The sequence below is a fragment of the Canis lupus genome, chromosome 27 (assembly GCF_003254725.2).
Source record: "Canis lupus dingo isolate Sandy chromosome 27, ASM325472v2, whole genome shotgun sequence".
In the NCBI taxonomy this organism is placed as follows: Eukaryota; Metazoa; Chordata; class Mammalia; order Carnivora; family Canidae; genus Canis; species Canis lupus.
In genome coordinates this window covers 31,382,907-31,401,867 of record NC_064269.1, presented here as the reverse complement: position 1 = coordinate 31,401,867, position 18,961 = coordinate 31,382,907, and the positions used below count along the sequence as shown (strand labels likewise).

Below are 18,961 nucleotides of genomic sequence, written 5' to 3'. Positions count from 1 at the left end.
GCTTCCATGGTTCTAGAAAATAATAAGAAAAGTAGTTATAAAAATTGGGAGGAACCTTGACTACCTTACAAAAGAGTTTAGACTTTATAAGTGATGAGGAATGGTGACAGATACAAAGAAAGGACATAATAAGAAAGCTCCTTCTTAGAACTGTAAGTCATAGGATCCTCAATTCTGCGTTGGAATGGGCAGCTATTTTGAGTAGTGGTCCAAAGTATGAACTTTAGAGCCAATAAAGAAATCTAGAAACCATATGTGATGCATTAGGCAGGTTATTACTTTCTTTAAACCTTAGTTTTTAAATGTTTAGTCTATCTCAGGGGTTAGCAAGCTTTTACTATAAAGACTTAGGTAATAGGTATTTTAGGTTCTGTGGGCTTTACATTCTGTTGCAAATATTCAACTCTAGTGCTGCATCACAAAAGCAGCCATAGGTGATACACAAGCGAACAAGCATGGCTGTGTTCTAATTAAACTTTATTTAAAGATACTAAAATTTGAATTTCATATTATTCTGATATATCATGAAATATTCTTTGGTTAATTTTTGTCAACCATTTAACAATGTAAAGGCCATTCTTAACTCACAAGTCATACAAAAACCAGTGGCAGGCCAGCTTTGTCTTGGGGGCTGTGCGTTTGCTGATTTGGTAGAGGGTATTGAAAATAGAGTAGTATTTTCTAATGTAAAATATATTAAAATAAACTCCTTAACAAAATGTGTAGCACTTAATATAAGATTGATAAATATAGGGATCCCTGGGTGGCGCAGCGGTTTGGCGCCTGTCTTTGGCCCAGGGCGCGATCCTGGAGACCCGGGATCGAATCCCACATCGGGCTCCCGGTGCATGGAGCCTGCTTCTCCCTCTGCCTATGTCTCTGCCTCTCTCTCTCTCTCTGTGACTATCATAAATAAATAAAAATTAAAAAAAAAATCTAAAAAAAAAAAAAGATTGATAAATATAAACAATGCCAATGCTATAAAACAGAAAATTACTCAAAGGATTGGAAGCAAGGGAGAGTCAAAACAGGGCAAAGTCAGTGGCAGATTTAAGGGAGATTTAAGGGATTTAAGGGCAGATTTAAGGGAGACACACTGACACAGAGCATCAGGTAGACTGTAGGCTTAGAAGTTTTGAGCAAAAACAAGTAGAAAAAATTAAGATCAGATTGGAGGCAAGAAAAATAACTTAGAAAGCTGTTGACATATTCCAGGAAGTGGTGAAGACTTGAACTAAATTCATGAGTGTGATAGTAACCATGACTCTTGGACCACCGGAGGTGCCAGCTCACCTCAGTGGCCCGAATGGATAGAGCTGAGGTTGGGTTCCAAATGACCATTTAAATTTATGTTAGGAGCTCTGGCCTGGGACTTGAGATCGGTCCCTTTTTTCTATTCCTGCTATCAGAAAAAAAGATGATCATATTAAACATCATTTAAAGCTTTTTAATTAAAATTAAAAAATGGAAATTTAACATTAGCATTTATTGCAAACATAATACAGTAAATATCTGCTTCTGACACACTCTGCTCTTATCACAAAGCAAATAGAAAACCAGAAGTATATTGGTAGGCTCAAAAATAAGGTAGTTGTCTGTATGAATCAGAAACAAAACAGAAACTCCAAGTGGGGAGATAGGCTGAAGTTCTGGGGCCTCTGTTCTCTGCATCTGGATGAACACAGCCTTGATCTTGTACCCCAACAGAGAAGGATTGAAATGCCCCATACCAGGTAATGCATGGAGCCAGCCCTCCTACTTACAGCAGAGATTCTTTCTGCTTGTGATAACATTATAGATGGAGGCCTTGGGATGCAGGAAACATGCATTCAGTCTTACTACCAAGGACCAAATTTAGTTACCCTCTGGCTCAAGGAATGAATTTGTGATAGCTGGATATATTGTCCACAATACCAAGAACCTCAGAATAATATTAAATGTCCTGGTTCTAAACTGGGAGCTGCAGTGTGCTGAATGGAAGCAATAACTAAATTGTCTCAACAACAAGAATAATTAGCAAGAAACAGGGCAATAAAAAATCCTAAAATTAGCATAGGGCCTGTATATCAAAACACAAGAAGAAATCTATTTTTAAAAAATAGACATCTAAACAACAACTATGACATTGCAGATTATGTTTTGTGTAGCAATTTGAAAAAAAATTTACAGTATGTTATGATGTTCAAAAAGATAAATATAAGAATTCCATCCATTTAAAAGGATTGAAACATAATGAAGAAAGATTGGCAGAAATTAAACAAAAATGCATCAAATAAACATAGATTAAAATCTGTTAGAAATGCAAAATACAGTCATTTAATTTAATATTTAATGGATTAGGGCGGGGGGGTGGGGGTGAATGGGTGACGGGCACTGAGGGGAGCACTTGACGGGATGAGCACTGGGTGTTATTCTCTATGTTGGCAAATTGAACACCAATAAAAAATAAATTTATTATTAAAAATTAAAAAAATATTTAATGGATTAGATTAGGCAAAATTCACTTAATCAAATTTATATTCAATCAAAAAACTTCAATTCATGGGATAAATTCTGTACTGATAACAGTTAAATAGTAAATTGAAAGGTAATACTTTGTGATTGCCTCATAGTTTAGCACAATTCTCAAATATGAAGGTGGGAGAGGCTTTAACTAAGGAGGTTAAGGGTTCCAGAAAAAAAGAACGGAGTGACTCAGATGGTTAAGCGTCTGCCATGATCCAGAGTCCTGGGATCAGAGCTCCATATTGAGCTCCCTACTCAGTGTGGAGTCTGCTTCTCTCTCTGCCCCTCCCCCCACTCCCTTTCGCTCTCTCTCTCTCTTTCTCTATCACTATTTCTATCTCTATCTCACTTCTCTCTTTCAAATAAATAAAGTCTTTAATCTTTTTTTTTTTTTTAAAGGAAAAGAGAATGGAAGGAATAATGGGCACAATATTTCAAGAATTGACTATGAAAATAAGAGGGCTCCTGGGTGGCTCAGTGGTTGAGCATCTGCCTTTAGCTCAGGTCATGATCCAGGTGTCCTGGGATCGAGTCCCACATCGGGCTCCTTGCATGGAGCCTGCTTCTCCCTCTGCCTGTGTCTCTGTCTCTCTCTCTCTGTCTCTCATGAATAAATAAATAAAATCTTAAAAAAAAAAAAAAAGAAAAGAAAAGAAGAGTGACATGTATCCACAGATTGACAAGTGTCCAAATCACTGGTAAGGTAATTCAAAAATAAGATCACATCTAGATATGTGATGGTGAAACCACAGATTATCAAGGATGAACAAAAAGCTTAGAAGTTATTAAAGGGGAAAAAAAGCATAATATCTACAAAGAAGTAAGTGTTAGACTGACAGAAGTTTTCTCTTCTACAATAATTGATTCTAGAAGACAATTGAGCAATAGCTTCAAAGTAATGAGAGGATATCTTATAATTCTGTATCCACCTAAACTACATCAAGACTAAAGATAAAGAACCTTTCCAGATTACAAATCCTAGGAGAATTTAACTCCTAGGCCATAACTTAAATAACTACTAAGTGATATGTTTTAATAAGGAAAGTGAATCATAAGGAAGGCATAGGACACAATTGAAATAAAAATGACAGTGATAATGCAGTATATGACAAAAATTGCATTACAAATTATCAGAAAATATGGAAAAAGAGCCCAAGAAACAGACAAAAGAACCAAACAATTTTAAGAAAAAAGAAGCTGAATGGTCAGTAAACATAGATAATCAACTTCTTTTGTGAACAGGAAATTAAAACAGAGGCAAAATTTCAGGTCTCAGAGTGGCAAAAACTAAAAAGGCTGATATTAGCAAGTGTTGGATAAGAATATGAAGAAAGAGGGACTATGATACACTGTCAATAGAAATGTAAACTGACAAAGTTAGAACACATTTCACAATATCTCATATAATCCAAGATGTGCATACCCTACAGAAACATGTCGCAAGACATTTATTGCAACATTGCAACAAAAGTGGATGATTGTAGCTAACAAAATAACAATTAAACTGTATAGTTTGTATAATTCTAAAGTGAACACTAAAATAAAGTTTCTGGAGATACTTGCATCAAGATGAACAAATCTGAAAAGCACTGATAGTTGGTAAAAGTAAGCTGCAGAATGATTCATATAATATGAGATCATTAACATACTTTAAAACATGCAAAATAGCATTCTGTATGGATGTTGGATACATATAAATATAAAAGTAAAAATCACATCGAAGATAAGCATCAAATTCGGAGAAATAATTTACCTCTGACCAGGGTGGGAGACAAATGGGATCTGAGTAAGTTATATGAGTGATTTTCAAATATATTTTGTAATACTTAGCTTTTTGAAAATAGAAAAACCTGAGGACAAAAAAAGGAATAAACAAACAGAAGTAATAAATAAATGATTCACATTTTCTAACAACTCTATTTCTCTATCCAGTCCAGCCTGGTTCCTAAGACAAGAAATGGAAAAGTACATGGTGGCTAGCAGAGAAACGGTTATTGAATTAGGTCAAGATTTAAATCTTGTCATCATTGAAAAACACTTGAGTAATAACAGCTCTGGTTTATAGCACATCACTTAATTTCTAAAAAGAAAAATAATGAAGGATGTCACTGGAGAGAAAATAAACTATTTTTAGAGAATGCATTTGAATTCTATTGGAAATAGTAATTCTTGGATTGAATATGGCTTAGTAATGCCCGGGCTTGAATTTTAGAATTTACAGCTGACCTAGGTCACTTATGTTGAAGCCGAGAGAACTGTAGGAAGCAAACATCCAAGGAGGCATTTTGAAAATTCTTAGTTTAAACTTAAGTCGCTTGCAGCAGCAGCAAAAAAAAAAAAAAAAAAAAAAAAAAAAAAAAAAAAAAAAAAAATCACAAAATAAAATATCTATGCTGTAATCCTCATCTCTCTTGAATTTCAAAGTTGGGCCATGGCTTTGATGTGCAGACGCCAGGCCCCAAGGCAGGAAAGATTGGACAGACCTCTCACTTCTCTTTCCAGTAGACAGAACCCTGGTGAAGATGAGATACTAGACGGCAGCCGTGGAAGAGTCTCTGCTCTGTGGCTGCTTTTTTTTGTTGTTAGCTTTCATTTTGGTTCCCTTAGATCCAGAAGCAGTAGGTGGATTTGTTAGACTCTGTGGGTTAGTAATTAGACTGGGTTGAAAGAAAGACATTCAAATAGTTCAAAACTTTTGGGGAGGATTAATCAAAGAGAAATACACAAGAGTCTTCTCGGGTTGGTTGAGTTATTTGTTTACATGACACAAGTGAGTTCACTCTGTAAATGTTACCTTCAAGCAAGAAGACCTAGGACAAGTCAAAGATAGAATAGAAACATTTAACCAGAGAATACAGTATGTAGCTACTGGGACATAATCACAATATATGCTATAATCTGAAGACTTTTGATAGATGTTGGTTTGGTTTTTAAGATAGTTCCAGGAAAAATCAAAGTTTTAACATGCTGCTTCAGTCCTTCCTGGATCTCTTCAATCAAAAGCAAAAGCTGAAATAGATTGCGATCCTAGAGAGCAAAATAAAAAATATTTACCTACAGATTAAGACAAAGTAGATACTCGATACTCATCAAATAAATTAAATCAAATTTTGACATCCTATGGTATTGAAACAAATTTTAAAAGTGTAAAATTTAAAGTAAGGATATTGCTTTCATTTAGGCTGTAGAGAATCCTCTAATGATAAAACTTTAAATCAGAATTATTTTTGTCTGTAATACAATAGTTGACTCCAAACCAAATTATTTAAAAGATTTTCTCACATCAAACAAATGAAAGTAAAACTTATCCAACAGCTCCTTCAGAAGGGTGAGGGAGCTCAGTCATTCTTACAAGAATTTTGTTGAAGAATGGGATACAGAGGAGCTATGGACGTACATCAAATTGCAGTTTTGAAAAATGAATATTTTAAAAGTTTTGTGATATATTAACAATTCAAGCAAAATACAAATCCACATTTTTAAAACTTCTGTAGGAAAACTGGTTTGATAAACTATAGTTCTCACAACATAAGGTGGTTTGCGATATTATATTTAATATAGAAAAATAAGTACCAAGTTTACAAAAAGAAATAAATGATCACATAAACATTTACCCTTGGGCAGAGCCAAAATGTATTTTTTGTTACTGGCCTGTTATTGATATCAAGTTTTCTTGGCTTGGAAAAAAGAAAAACGAATTAGGAATTTGGAGATACAGACTCTGCCATGTATTTGTTAAATTATCTCTGCCAAATAATTTGAAGTCTCTGAGTCCTCATGGTTATTTTTATCTATTGAATGGCAATATTCATGTTTGTTCATCCTAGATCTCTGGGTTGTTGCAAGAGGCAAATGGAAAAATGAATATGAAATTTCTTTGAGAGGCACAACCCACCACATAAATGTACTTTGTTAATTATTGCTGTGGAGAACAGTCAACCCATAAGTATGGAGCAGTTTAGCACTCATGGATAATAAAAGTGTGTAAAGTGTTCTGATAGGTGTAATTTTTGGTACTTCAAGCACTGAAAATGGCCTTTCTTCCTTTTTTTCCACCTCCCCTTTGCCCATTTACTTCTCTTTTGCAGAACCACTACCTGTAACCAGTGTTTCAATATATGACTATAAACCTTCTCCTGAAACAGGAGTCCTGTTTGAAATTCATTATCCAGAAAAGTATAATGTTTTCACAAGAGTAAACATAAGCTACTGGGAAGGTAAAGACTTCCGAACAATGCTATATAAAGGTAAGAAGCAAAAGGAAGGGGTGATAAATGAGGACTACTCTTTTTACATGATGTTTGCCAAATGGTTTTCTCTCTTGGTCTCAAGAGGTCTTACAATTCACTATCTGATCATGGAAGAACCATTAAAAATAGTTACTTATTTCTGAAAATCTTGTTTTGAGGAATCTTAGAACATCTGGTTTGCTAGAGTCACATGTAATATATAAGCACAAGAAATAGTCAAATTATTATACTTGTATGTTAGTTTTGCCAAAAGCAGCATGTCTGGTACAAGAAATAAATTTGAACCTAAACTTAGAAGCATCTCACTTGTTTCCTCCTGAATATGTTAGAAGGTCATATCTAGAACTAAGGAGCAAAAAAGTTACCTTCCACCAAGTTTCGCTTGGAGGTGGTCCAAGATTATCCTCAAAAGGGAATGATAATGCTTTTTGGTTCCTTTGGATGTATGTATCTGTAGACCAGCTAAATGATTGCATGAATATACAAAAGTTGGTTTTATTGTTTGTACTGGCTTGATAGGGACCCTGTGGGGAGAGGAGAGAAAGAGAATCCTACGGGAATCAATCATTTTGAAAGAATCCGGTCGCCTTCTCTGAGTAGACTGTTGGGGAGAAGATGGAGAGGAAGAGAAGGAGGAAGTCCATTCAACTCTATTAGGAGTGAATTAGGATGGAAAGGACTTAGATACTCTCAGGATCCAATACCTTAACATTTCTCTCTGAGAGCATAGATGATGGCCATCAAAGTTGACTGGTTGTAACTGGAAATACATATCGGTGAGATGGAGAATGGGTACTGAAGCACACAGGCATAATATCTAGAAAAGTGTCACTTTGATTTGCTACTTTTCCAAATTCATTTCTTCTATGGATTTCTTTTTTATAAGACATTGTTTACAATGCACACAGTGAATTTATAGTTTTTGTAACTTAAAAAAATCAAATAAACATAAACAGACTCCACAAGTTATGGCATTTTTAAATTTTCAATTAAAAGATATGTGCAGATTAATAAGTGGGGCTTTATTTATTTTTTTTTTTTTAGCTTTGAACTTTTATTTATTTATTTTTTTTATTTTTTTATTTTTTATTTTTTTACAGTTTTATTTTTTTTTATTGGTGTTCAATTTACTAACATACAGAATAACACCCAGTGCCCGTCACCCATTCACTCCCACCCCCCGCCCTCCTCCCCTTCCAACACCCCTAGTTCGTTTCCCAGAGTTAGCAGTCTTTACGTTCTGTCTCCCTTTCTGATATTTCCCACACATTTCTTCTCCCTTCCCTTATTTTCCCTTTCACTATTATTTATATTCCCCAAATGAATGAGAACATATAATGTTTGTCCTTCTCCGACTGACTTATTGATCACATGCAAATACCAGTTTGTGAATGATTGAAAAGCATTCTCTGGAATTTTTGCTGAATTAAAAGCTAGGAGGTTTTTTTTTAATTATTATTATTTTTTATTGGAGTTCAATTTGCCAACATATAGCATAACACCCAGTGCTCATCCCACCAAGTGCCCCCCTCCGTGCCTATCACCCAGTCACCCCAAACCCCCACCCACCTCCCCTTCCACTACCCCTTGTTCATTTCTCAGAGTTAGGTGTCTTGTGTTTTGTCAAAAGCTAGGAGTTTTTTAAAAAGTCAATCTGCTCTCCATTTTAAGTTAATTGATTTTTAAATTTATTTTTGGCTTTTAGTTCAATAAGTGGTACTTTTGGTTTCTTTCCCACATTTCTTCCTAATTTGGATTGGAATTTTATTATTTTCTTTAATGTTTTCCAAATAAAATTTTTCTTTCTTCTTTCTTTCTTTCTTTCTTTCTTTCTTTCTTTCTTTCTTTCTTTCTTTCTTTTCTTCTTTCTTTCTTTCTTTCTTTTCTTTCTTTTTTCTTCTTTCTTTCTTTTTTTCCTTTCTTCTTTCTTTCTTTCTTTTTCCTTTCTTACTTTTTCTTTCTTTTTCTTTCTTTCTTTCATCATGTGTAGATAAACCATTTTAATTTAAAAATAGGCCAGTTTTTACAAGTAAGCCTAGTAAAAGCATGCCTTATAAAATTACTTTTTCCTAAATCATAAAATAGCAAAATATCTTTGATTTTTATCATAAAGTAAATGGCTAGCATAAACCTAATGTCTACAATTTCGATATGTTATCTTCTCCATTTAATAAACCAAATGTTCCTATAATAAAAACTTACTTCCAATGGTATCCAATTCTTGTAGAAAAAAGCTTTTCAGGATTTTGGATCTAAAGATCCAAACTTTCATCTCTAATTTTATGCGAATTTTGTATTACTGACCATGCCAGAAGTTGCAGGAAATAATATCTTATGGCTATTTAATCATAATTGTTTAAAACTTTCTAGAAGTATGTGGCATTTAGGAGACCAAAAGTTTAATATGATTGTTTTTATTCTTCTCAGATTTTTTTAAGGGAAAAACAGTATTTAATCACTGGCTGCCAGGAATATGTTATAGTAATATTACTTTTCAGCTGGTATCTGAAGCAACTTTTAATAAAAGTACTCTTGTGGAGTACAGTGGCATCAGTCATGAACCCAAACAGCATAGAACTGGTAAGTCTTCTGAAGAATTAGATTTGTTAAAAGATAATTAAATCATATATTTGTTGCATGTATACTTTCTATCGTTCTGAGAAAAATACTGTTCTAGAGCTAAGAAATAAATATATATTTGTACTACTCTAAAACAAATTATCAGTGTAAAAGGAACTGAGTAAAATATTTAAAAGAAAAATATAAAATATGTCAATGTAATCATAGATTTATAATATTTAAATTGGAAAAAAGTACATGATACTACCAAAGGTTATAATTAAGTAACTTAACTTGATGAAGTAGACATCAGTTATTCTATAACCTGGCAAAATTCACATATGGCTGTAAAAATGATAGGTGTACAGAATATCACATTATTAAAGGAAAATATTGGGATTCAGATGTATGTCTAAAACTTGTAGTGTTTAATTATTGTAGCATCATTAATAGGAAGCACTGTTATAGGATGGATGGATGGATGGAAGAATGGATGGAAATAATACACACATTCTAAATGCCTGTCACCAATATCAAGATAATTGACATTACCCATGCCTAATGTGCCCAAATCACTCATTAGGAATGTTGGAGAGGCCTTTTATATGGACATTGGGAATGGGGATTGTAATAGGTCACCCCGAGACTCTGCTAATCTGAATTCTAAGATTTCATGATTTTCAATAATCAAGCCAAGTCAAAGAAACTTTACAGCTGAATAAGTGACTTACCTCATGGCAACATCTAAGATTCTATTTGTATTTTTCATTATTCAATTTAAGTAAGGAAACAATATCAGTTGAGTGACTTCTACCTGGAAGTCGTTCAAAGTATGAGAGAGATGAAGACAAAGTCTGGTGAGATTTGTTTCCTGTCCTCAAAAATGATAGAGATACAATACAAATGGCCATCCTTCAAGGCAGATTGTGATAAATGTCCTAGGAGGTACAAAATTATATAACTGCACAAAGGAAGGAAAGATTAATTTTTATTAGAAGTTCATGAAAGGGGTGATATTTAAGCTGCTATTTGAAGAATAGGTAGAAACTGTTGTAGGTAGACCAGACACTGTGCCTTCATAATTTTCTACCTCTAGAAAAGTATGCTTCCATAATTCACAAACTAATTTTGTGCCTGTATGTTTCATTCTGTAGAGGTGAGGAGTGAAGCTAAATTTCTAATATTTTGCTAATGTTTCTAAAGGTATATATGCAACTCTCCTAAATATAACTATGTCATAGGGAGAATTTTTATCTTGATAGCTAAGTACACTATAGCTGCTTTTTTGTAAGAAATATCCAATGGCAGAGACTCAGTTTTTTTAAAAGGCGATTTTGATAAGCTGAAGAATATTTACACAACTCTGCTTTGGACATGGTTAATTTACCACATGGACAAGCATACTGTCATTAGTTAATGTATATCATTAGTTAATGTATCTGAAATATGAGTGGTGATACGCTCATGTGTGCACATTATGCACAAAATCTTAGATAAAGTGTATTTGACACCACAATAGTTCTTGATGTAGGTTATCTTTATACAGTAGAAGTAAAACTGACCTCTACTTTGTAAATCCACTTGTGTATTTGACTCACTTATAGATTAAGTATTCATTATAACAGAATTAAAATTACTTGAAACTGAAAATTCCCTCTCTTACAGCCCCTTATCCACCTCGAAATATCTCGGTTCGTATTGTAAACTTGAACAAAAACAACTGGGAAGAACAGAGTGGCAATTTCCCAGAGGAATCGTTCATGAGATCCCAAGATACAGTGGGAAAAGACAAACTCTTCCATTTTACAGACGAAACCCCCGAAATTCCCTCTGGCAACATTTCTTCTGGTTGGCCTGATTTCAACAGCAGTGACTATGAAACTACATCCCAGCCCTATTGGTGGGGCAGTGCATCTGCCACCCCCGAAAGTGAAGATGACTTTGTCAGTGTCCTTCCCATGGAATATGAAAATAATAGTACGCTCAGTGAGACGGAAAAATCTACAGCAGGATCTCTCTCATTTTTTCCTGTACAAATGATACTGAATTGGTTGCCACCCAAACCACCCACCGCCTTCGATGGGTTCCATATCCACATAGAAAGAGAAGGTAAAGTAATAGGAAGTCAGCAAAAATAAGATATGGTGTGGAAAGGAAAGGACATTGAAATATGTTAAACCTAAAATATTTAGAAAAAAAAAAAAACTTGATGGCAGGCAGTTAATATTTAAAGAAAAATTGTAAAGAAAGGGAAGAATTTAATTGAGTAGCAATGCCCGTGAAGACTAGAAAACAAAATTGAATAGGCAGAATCAGAATTCAAGGTTTGGGTAGTTTCTACATTGCAAGTACTAATAACTTGTGTATATTTCACTACCCAATATGTCATGGGCCCCAGGCTACTGAGGAAAACCTTATGTTTGGAAAGATTTTGAATTAAAGTTCCAACCATCACAAATTACAAAATATGCTAGAGAAGTTTTCTGTTTTCTAAAAGATTTTATTTTTTAATTCTTATTTATTTATGATAGTCACAGAGAGAGAGAGAGAGAGAGGCAGAGACACAGGCAGAGGGAGAAGCAGGCTCCATGCACCGGGAGCCCGACGTGGGATTCGATCCCGGGTCTCCATGATCGCGCCCTGGGCCAAAGGCAGGCGCCAAACCGCTGCGCCACCCAGGGATCCCAGTTTTCTGTTTTCTATACACGATTTATGAAGCATGTAGCAAAACAATCTGACAAGAAGGCTACTTTCCCAAGAGCATCAGCCCTGTGTCCTCATCTAGCCTTAGGGTGTGCCTCTGGGGAACCAGCAGCACTCCACATTTTTCCCAAAGAGGAGCTGGTAGTAAAATAGAAAATGCACAGCCACTAGTATTTTCAACATAGCTGCTGTGTATCATATCCATTGATCCAGCATCTGAGAGCCATTCTTTGCGTTTTAGCCCACTAATTTCTGAAAACCAGGGCTCTGGCCTTTAGTTAATTTAGGTCACAAATCACATCTAAATTATTGTTTGTTAGGTTTTTATAGTTATTTGCTGTTTGTTTTGTTTGTACAATAACATATTTCATTTTATACTTTCCGGTCTAGTAGTTCGGGTGGCAAAGTTGTCAGGTTGTCAATATTTGCAGTTCAAATGATAACTGTTTTTTTTCAGGGTAGGGCATTAGTACCATATAGTATAATATATTACATATTGTTTGCCTTTATTTTATTTAATAAAATAAGACACCAAAATCTGTGGATTCCTCTATACTGGATTATAGAGCAATCGACCATATTTAAAAACCGTATAAAATTGAAATCCTTAAAAAAAAAAATTGAAATCCTTTGTCATTTCCAATTATTTGAGTCAAAAGTTTTCACATTTACCTGGAATTACTTGTATAAAGATGTCCGTCTTCATCTGCTTTTAATCTTTTATTTTTCTGTTCCACAATATATTCTGTGGGAAATAGGTTCCTGTAACTCACAATTTTTTTTAATGAGTATTTCCATGAAGGTTCAATCATGCTTTTATCTGACTGCAGTGTGTTCTGTTGAAGGCTATCGTAGTCACCAACCCCTGAGAACAACTTCAAATGAAGTAATAAGCAGCAGGGGATGGACTTTGAAGCATGTAAAAACCATTTTTACTTTTAGAAAGTAAAATCTGGTAGAAGACAGATGAACAAGTATTACTAGTGTCAGAAAACCTACTCAGAAGAATTTCCAATAAGAAATAATTCAATTCATTCTAAGGCATTTCTGGATATTTAATACTACCACAAAGAACTGATAAGATACTTAATGCTGGTTATTTTTTTTATTCCTTATATTCAGATGAGAAAGTCAACTATCGTAATCTTCTCCTGAGAGTCTCCTTCTGTTCTGTGCATATAATGTTGTTGGGTGACATTAGATAAGAATATGCAGTATATACTCATCTCTAAGTTTTATTGATTTGGATGCCATATTTTAATTTGGTTATTTAAAAGTATCCTGAAAAACAATTTGAATACTCGGTCATGTTTCTCTTCTAGTATCTTTGATGAAGATGTATAATTGAACTTGACAAAAAGGAAACAGTATAAAAAAATACTTATTTTTTAAATTAATTGACTTGTCCACATTCAAGGCCCTTTTAGGTTTCAATTCATATATATTCTCCTTTTTTTATATATGATTCAGAAAACTTTACTGAATATTTGACAGTGGATGAAGAAGCACATGAATTTGTTGCGGAACTGAAGGAGCCTGGGAAATATAAGTTATCCGTGACAACCTTTAGTTCCGCAGGATCTTGTGACACTCGGAAAAGTCAGTCAGCAAAATCGCTCAGTTTTTATATCAGTAAGTACCAAAGAGACTATTTTGCACTTACAGGGGAGCTAGGACAATGGAACTGGGGAGATTAATGATGCTCGGGCATCAATTATTCATCAAACCTCAGAGACCCTGAGAAATTGTCAAGGTCGGAAGAGGCCCAGATCCATGAGATTTTGACAGCAGAGGAAATATATGTATGTTTAATAGTAGCAAACCTACCCAGAGATTTAACTTACGCATTTTTTTATTATTGTGATAATTGAACATTTATTAAGCTGACCTTCCACACTAGTCAGAACAAACTCTCCAAGAACATGGACACACTGTTTAGGAAATATGACTTTTGTTTGAGGACTTATAGAAAATTGATGTTGTTGGACTGTGGGGAAAGTCTCATTAGAATATTGAGCTGAGATAATTCAAAAGAAAAACAGATTTAAATGTAGTAAGACCTAGGTCGTCACCATAAATTTGGCATAAGAAAACAAGGCTAGAGCATCCTAAAAGCTCCACTGTCAAGTCTTAGGATGGTTTCTACTGATTCTATGAGGGGCATTAACAGAGCAAATAACTAGCCTCCCAAAACTACACAAATCATGCATATCTGTAATGGTTTCAGCTTATCTGAATATGTTCACCAGAGGTTTAGAAGCCAAACATCAGTTAGCTAGTTTATCAGCAGTTAAATATGCCTCCCATCAGCAGAAAGAAAAAAACCAGAAGGCAATGGATAAAAATGGCTCTTCAAAAAAGATTATTGCCATATACTTTATCACCTTCTCCAAAGGCAATATACCACCTTTCACCAAACAATTCTCAAAAGGGTAGGTGGGAGAATGAGAAGGGGGACAGAGGGAAGAGATCAGTTTATTTAAAAACTGAAAAATGTTCAAAGCGTTCTATGTAGCATTTCTACTTAAGAACCTAAAAATATCACTACTGGTAAGAGGCCTAAAGATCCATTAGATATACAGAAAGAATAGTCATGATTGCTTGCATGTCTTTTGGTTATAGAAGATCTCTGATGTGAGGTCACTAGAGAATGAGAAAAAGTTTAGTATTTGGTTTTTCCCATTAAGTTTTTTTTTTAAGATTTTATTTATTTATTCATGAGAGACACAGAGAGAGAGATTGAGAGAGAGAGAGAGAAGCAGAGACACAGGCACAGGGAGAAGCAGGCTTCCCACAAGGAGCCCGATATGGGACTCGATCCCGGATTCCGGGATCACACCCTGAGCTGAAGGCGGATGCTCAACCGCTGAGCCACCCAGGTGTCCCTCCCATGAAGCATAAAGTGTTTTATTAACAAAAAGATTTCCCTGTCAGTAGAGATCCACCACAAGTGTCAACAGTTCTTGGCAAAGCTCCTTCAGCTATTCTGGCCATGCTGGCCCTTCCCTTCTCTGAATTTCTACTGAGTTTCATAGGGAACAACACAAAATACAGAGCTTATTTGTGTATAATAGTTTTCTAGATTTGTTTTATTTGTGTATGTCTTGCCTCTTATACTAAATTATAGAGTCTTAGCCTAGGGCCCATATTTATACTATTTTATTAATTCTGTTGTACATTTACCAGATATTCACTGAACTACTTTCATGTGTTGGGCACTCTGCTCTAGAGTATCCAGATTGACTAGTACTGTTGAGAATGTTGTAGAATTGCTCAAAAATATGATTATTTCAGAGAGATGTATATTAATATTCATCTAGAAAAGTATAGGGCACTAAAAATTTTATTTTATTTTCCAATAAAATGATATTTTTAGTGCTTATGATATTCCCCTCTGCAGTAATGAATTATTCAAGTGTACTGTATATACACCTTTAGTTTAAAATGGGATATTATAGATATAAATACTACATTCAACTGAGTAAGCCCCCTCAACATAGTGCGGACTCATGCCAGCTAATTATATTAGCAGCCCATTTTCCTGACCAAACTGTTCCAGTGTTAAGCTATGACATTAATATTTATTAAATTACATCAACATTTATGTTTGTCTTGTTGCATTATGACTTGTATTTACGCAGTTTTGAAGGCTATCCTCAGAGATGCAAAGGAAGATAAACATTTACCTTAGCCTCCCAACAGCCTTATATTTCAGTTATCCCCATGTTTCAGGTGGGAAAAAAAAACTGAGTCACAGAAAGTTTAGTGACTTTCCCAAGTGTCCAAATGAGGACTAGAGCCTAGGAGTATTTGACAGCAAAGTCCATTTCCATGTAGCCTGCAGCGACCCATTATCTTGGCTTGATTAGCAGGTTAGTCCTAACGTAAAAAGTCCTAACATAAAAAAAAAAAAAAAAAAAAAAAAATTGAAGGAGAGAATTCATTTTGCTTCCTCCAACCATGGCTCACTGTGGCCCTAGGACCTCAGGAATCTTCCTCACAATGATGATGATACCTCAAATTTACATAATTCTCTAACACATGTGATCTCATTTGATGCCAGTGATAGATGGCATCCTGATAAATTGTCACAAAACTTTGATCCAGGAGACCAGAAGTCTGGGTTGGGCCCCAAGCACTTACTAGCTCTGTGACATTGGACAGGTCATACACATCTCTGGGCCTCAGTGTTCTCATCAGTTAAATGAAGTATTGGATATCTCAGGTGTTCAATTCTAACATTCTATGATTTAATCCATCTGGCCGATACATTGGCAGAGTCAAAGAAGTTAAATCATTTCCCCAAGGTTACATCACTAATAATGAGCAAAGTCGAGTTTTGGTCACCTTTCCTGTCTCCAAACCAGAATTTTTCCCAGGTTCCTAGTGTCCCCAGAGGTTTCATGCAGGGGTTGAGAGCATGGATTCTGGAACCAGCCTTCCTGTGGGTGAATCCCAGCTCTACTTACCCTATCTCTGCCCCAGCGCCCTCATCTGAAACTGGGATTAATACTCATACTTATCTCATGGGTCTGTTATGAAAGTTAAAGGATTAAGTATGGAAACATAGGTAAGCCTAAAACAAAGCCTACGACATGCTGAATGCTCTGTCTCTTTGCCATCATTATTATTATCGTTTTTTTATTGTCATGATCTCCCTGGCCCCATTTGCTGTGAGCCTGAGATGGCTGTCCCCAGCAGAAACACTTGCTCTTTCTCCCCTCCTGGGGTTCCAGCCCAGGAATACAGCTCCCTCTTAAGACACTGAGAAGCATATCCTCAGTAAATAAAGGAAGGTTGCACATGTGCATTTCAACAAGGAACTTCTGTAGATAATAACCACCTCACCCCTTCTCGATCCTTCCTATGTGTCAGGCACTGGGCTAATAACCACTTGAGCAACTTAAGAGAACAAAGCTAACAGTGGGCACTTCTGTGGAGACACTTTATAATGAGGAACCCACCACGACCCTCAAATTATCACCCGGATCTCAGGCAGCTTCTGTAATTGAGTCGGCCTGCTGCCTATTTCTTCGCTAATATGATCGCACCCCACCTCTTTGATCCTGCTGTTACCAAATTTAAAATCTTTTCACACGAAGGCAGTAGAGGCTAATTTGAATCTCAAAGTAATTATTTCTAGAGATGGAAGATCCTAACGGCAAAGGAATTATAAACACTGATGCAATGCCCCCCCTTCCACACCCACGCTTCTTGAAAAGAGAAGTAAATTTTCTCTGGTGGAGAATTTACCAGGCTAACCTCCAAGGCACAGGACAGCTCAAGTGGAGCTTCTGTCTGTCTGTCTGTCTGTCTGTCCATAGAATGTTCCTGTTGCTGCTGCCACCACTGGCATTAGATCCAAGGGTGAGGCCAGCTGGCAGTGGCCAGAGAGCCATGCCGGCCCAGCTGCCAGTCTTGCTTTGATCTGTGTAAGGGCAAAAAGGAAAACAACCTGAGTTTTGAAACTAGACTCTGTGATCTCCATCAGCTCAGCACGAAACCTTGTGCTCTTATTTGAAATGCCCAGGCCCTTTGGGAGAGTGGATCGAAGAGCTGACCGAGAAGCCCCAGCATGTGAGCGTCCACGTTTTAAGCTCAACCACCGCTTTGATGTCCTGGACGTCTTCCCAAGAGAACTACAACGGCACCATCGTGTCTGTGGTGTCACTCACCTGCCAGAAACAGAAGGAGAGCCAGAGGCTAGAAAAGCAGTACTGCACTCAGGTAAAGGAGCAGGGGAAAAAAAATAAAAACAAAAAGCAAAACAGGCCGAGGGGCGTGCTCACCCCTGCAGCCCAGGAGACCATGGCAAGAGGGGGTGCCGGGGTCTCCCTGCGTGCTTTGTGAGTGGGAAATGAGTGTGCATGGTTCTCCGGTTGCAGTCCTCTTCCCTCTCCCTCTAAGGACTACCCGCTTCCTTTTATTTTCACGCCTCGTTCAAGACACCTACAATGTGCCAGGTACTCAGATAGATGTTGGGGATCTAGGTGATTTTTTTTTTCTTTCTTTCCTTTTTTTTTTTTTTTTTTTTTTTTATCTAGGTGATTTCTGTGTCTGCCTCTTGCAGAGTTTGTAACCTAGTGAGAACAATGCGTGAGGGATCATACAGTCACTGCTGAGCATAAAATAAGGCCTAGGCTAAAAGGAAATGATTGAGAGGCTCTAGGAGTTCATGGAAAGAAAGAGCTGGGGAGGAGTAAATATGGAATTGGGGCAAGAAGATTTGGAAACTGGCCAGGAAAACTTTTCCCAGGGTAGGAGACAACCAAGCAGAAGGTTCTGGGGGAAGTTTTGTTGGCTGGTTGGTTGGTTTTATTCTTTTCCATCCTTTTTCTTGTTACTTGAATTATAAATAGGGTCATTCATGTGCACTGAAAAAATAATTCAAAAATTAAAAGTACTAAGGTAAGAAACTCCCTTTTCACTAATCACAGCTGAGAGGAGCTTTGAAGGATAAATAGGAGTTAGGTGAGCATGAGGGAGCCTGAGGGGCAAGGGAAAACGGGGTGCAAGTCAGCAGTTCTAGGAATGGCTACTAGGATGAGTTTCCATGCCCAGCCGCCAGTCCTGAGCAGAAACCCTGCCACATGCCCCCGGGGCAGACCTTGCTTCCCATCACCCCGAGTATCCACGGGGAGCCTGGAGCTCAGCCCTACTTTCCTAAAACCTTGTTTTATTTTTTTCCTAAGATCAAATTCACTGATTCCCGGTGTCTTAAGGATACAATATTTACTTCCCTAAAGGCAAAAAAAAAAAAAAAAATGAAATTATCAACTCGTGTGTCATGTACTGGAAATATAATACTCAAAAACGTTTGGCACATGAAAGCTTTTTGGAACGTTTCCATTTATCCCAGGAAAGTTAGGCAGTTAGTGAAACTCAAAGAATGAGGAACTTTGAGTTGATAAGATGAACTCAGGAGTCATGGCCTTTGGAGTGCT

At 36.3% G+C, this 18,961-nt stretch overlaps 1 protein-coding gene across 3 annotated transcripts in view; it reads left to right on the top strand.

The window, feature by feature from the left end:
* The window catches only part of PTPRO (protein tyrosine phosphatase receptor type O), a 241,875-nt gene that overhangs the window by 141,864 nt on the left and 81,050 nt on the right, over positions 1-18,961 (top strand). For all 3 annotated transcript variants that reach the window (XM_035706991.2, XM_025455202.3, XM_025455201.3), the window contains exons 3-7: positions 6,594-6,752; positions 9,183-9,335; positions 10,980-11,423; positions 13,488-13,649; positions 17,548-17,744. In XM_035706991.2, coding sequence (XP_035562884.2) covers positions 6,594-6,752; positions 9,183-9,335; positions 10,980-11,423; positions 13,488-13,649; positions 17,548-17,744 — 1,115 coding nt within the window. The remainder of the gene's footprint in view (positions 1-6,593; positions 6,753-9,182; positions 9,336-10,979; positions 11,424-13,487; positions 13,650-17,547; positions 17,745-18,961) is intronic.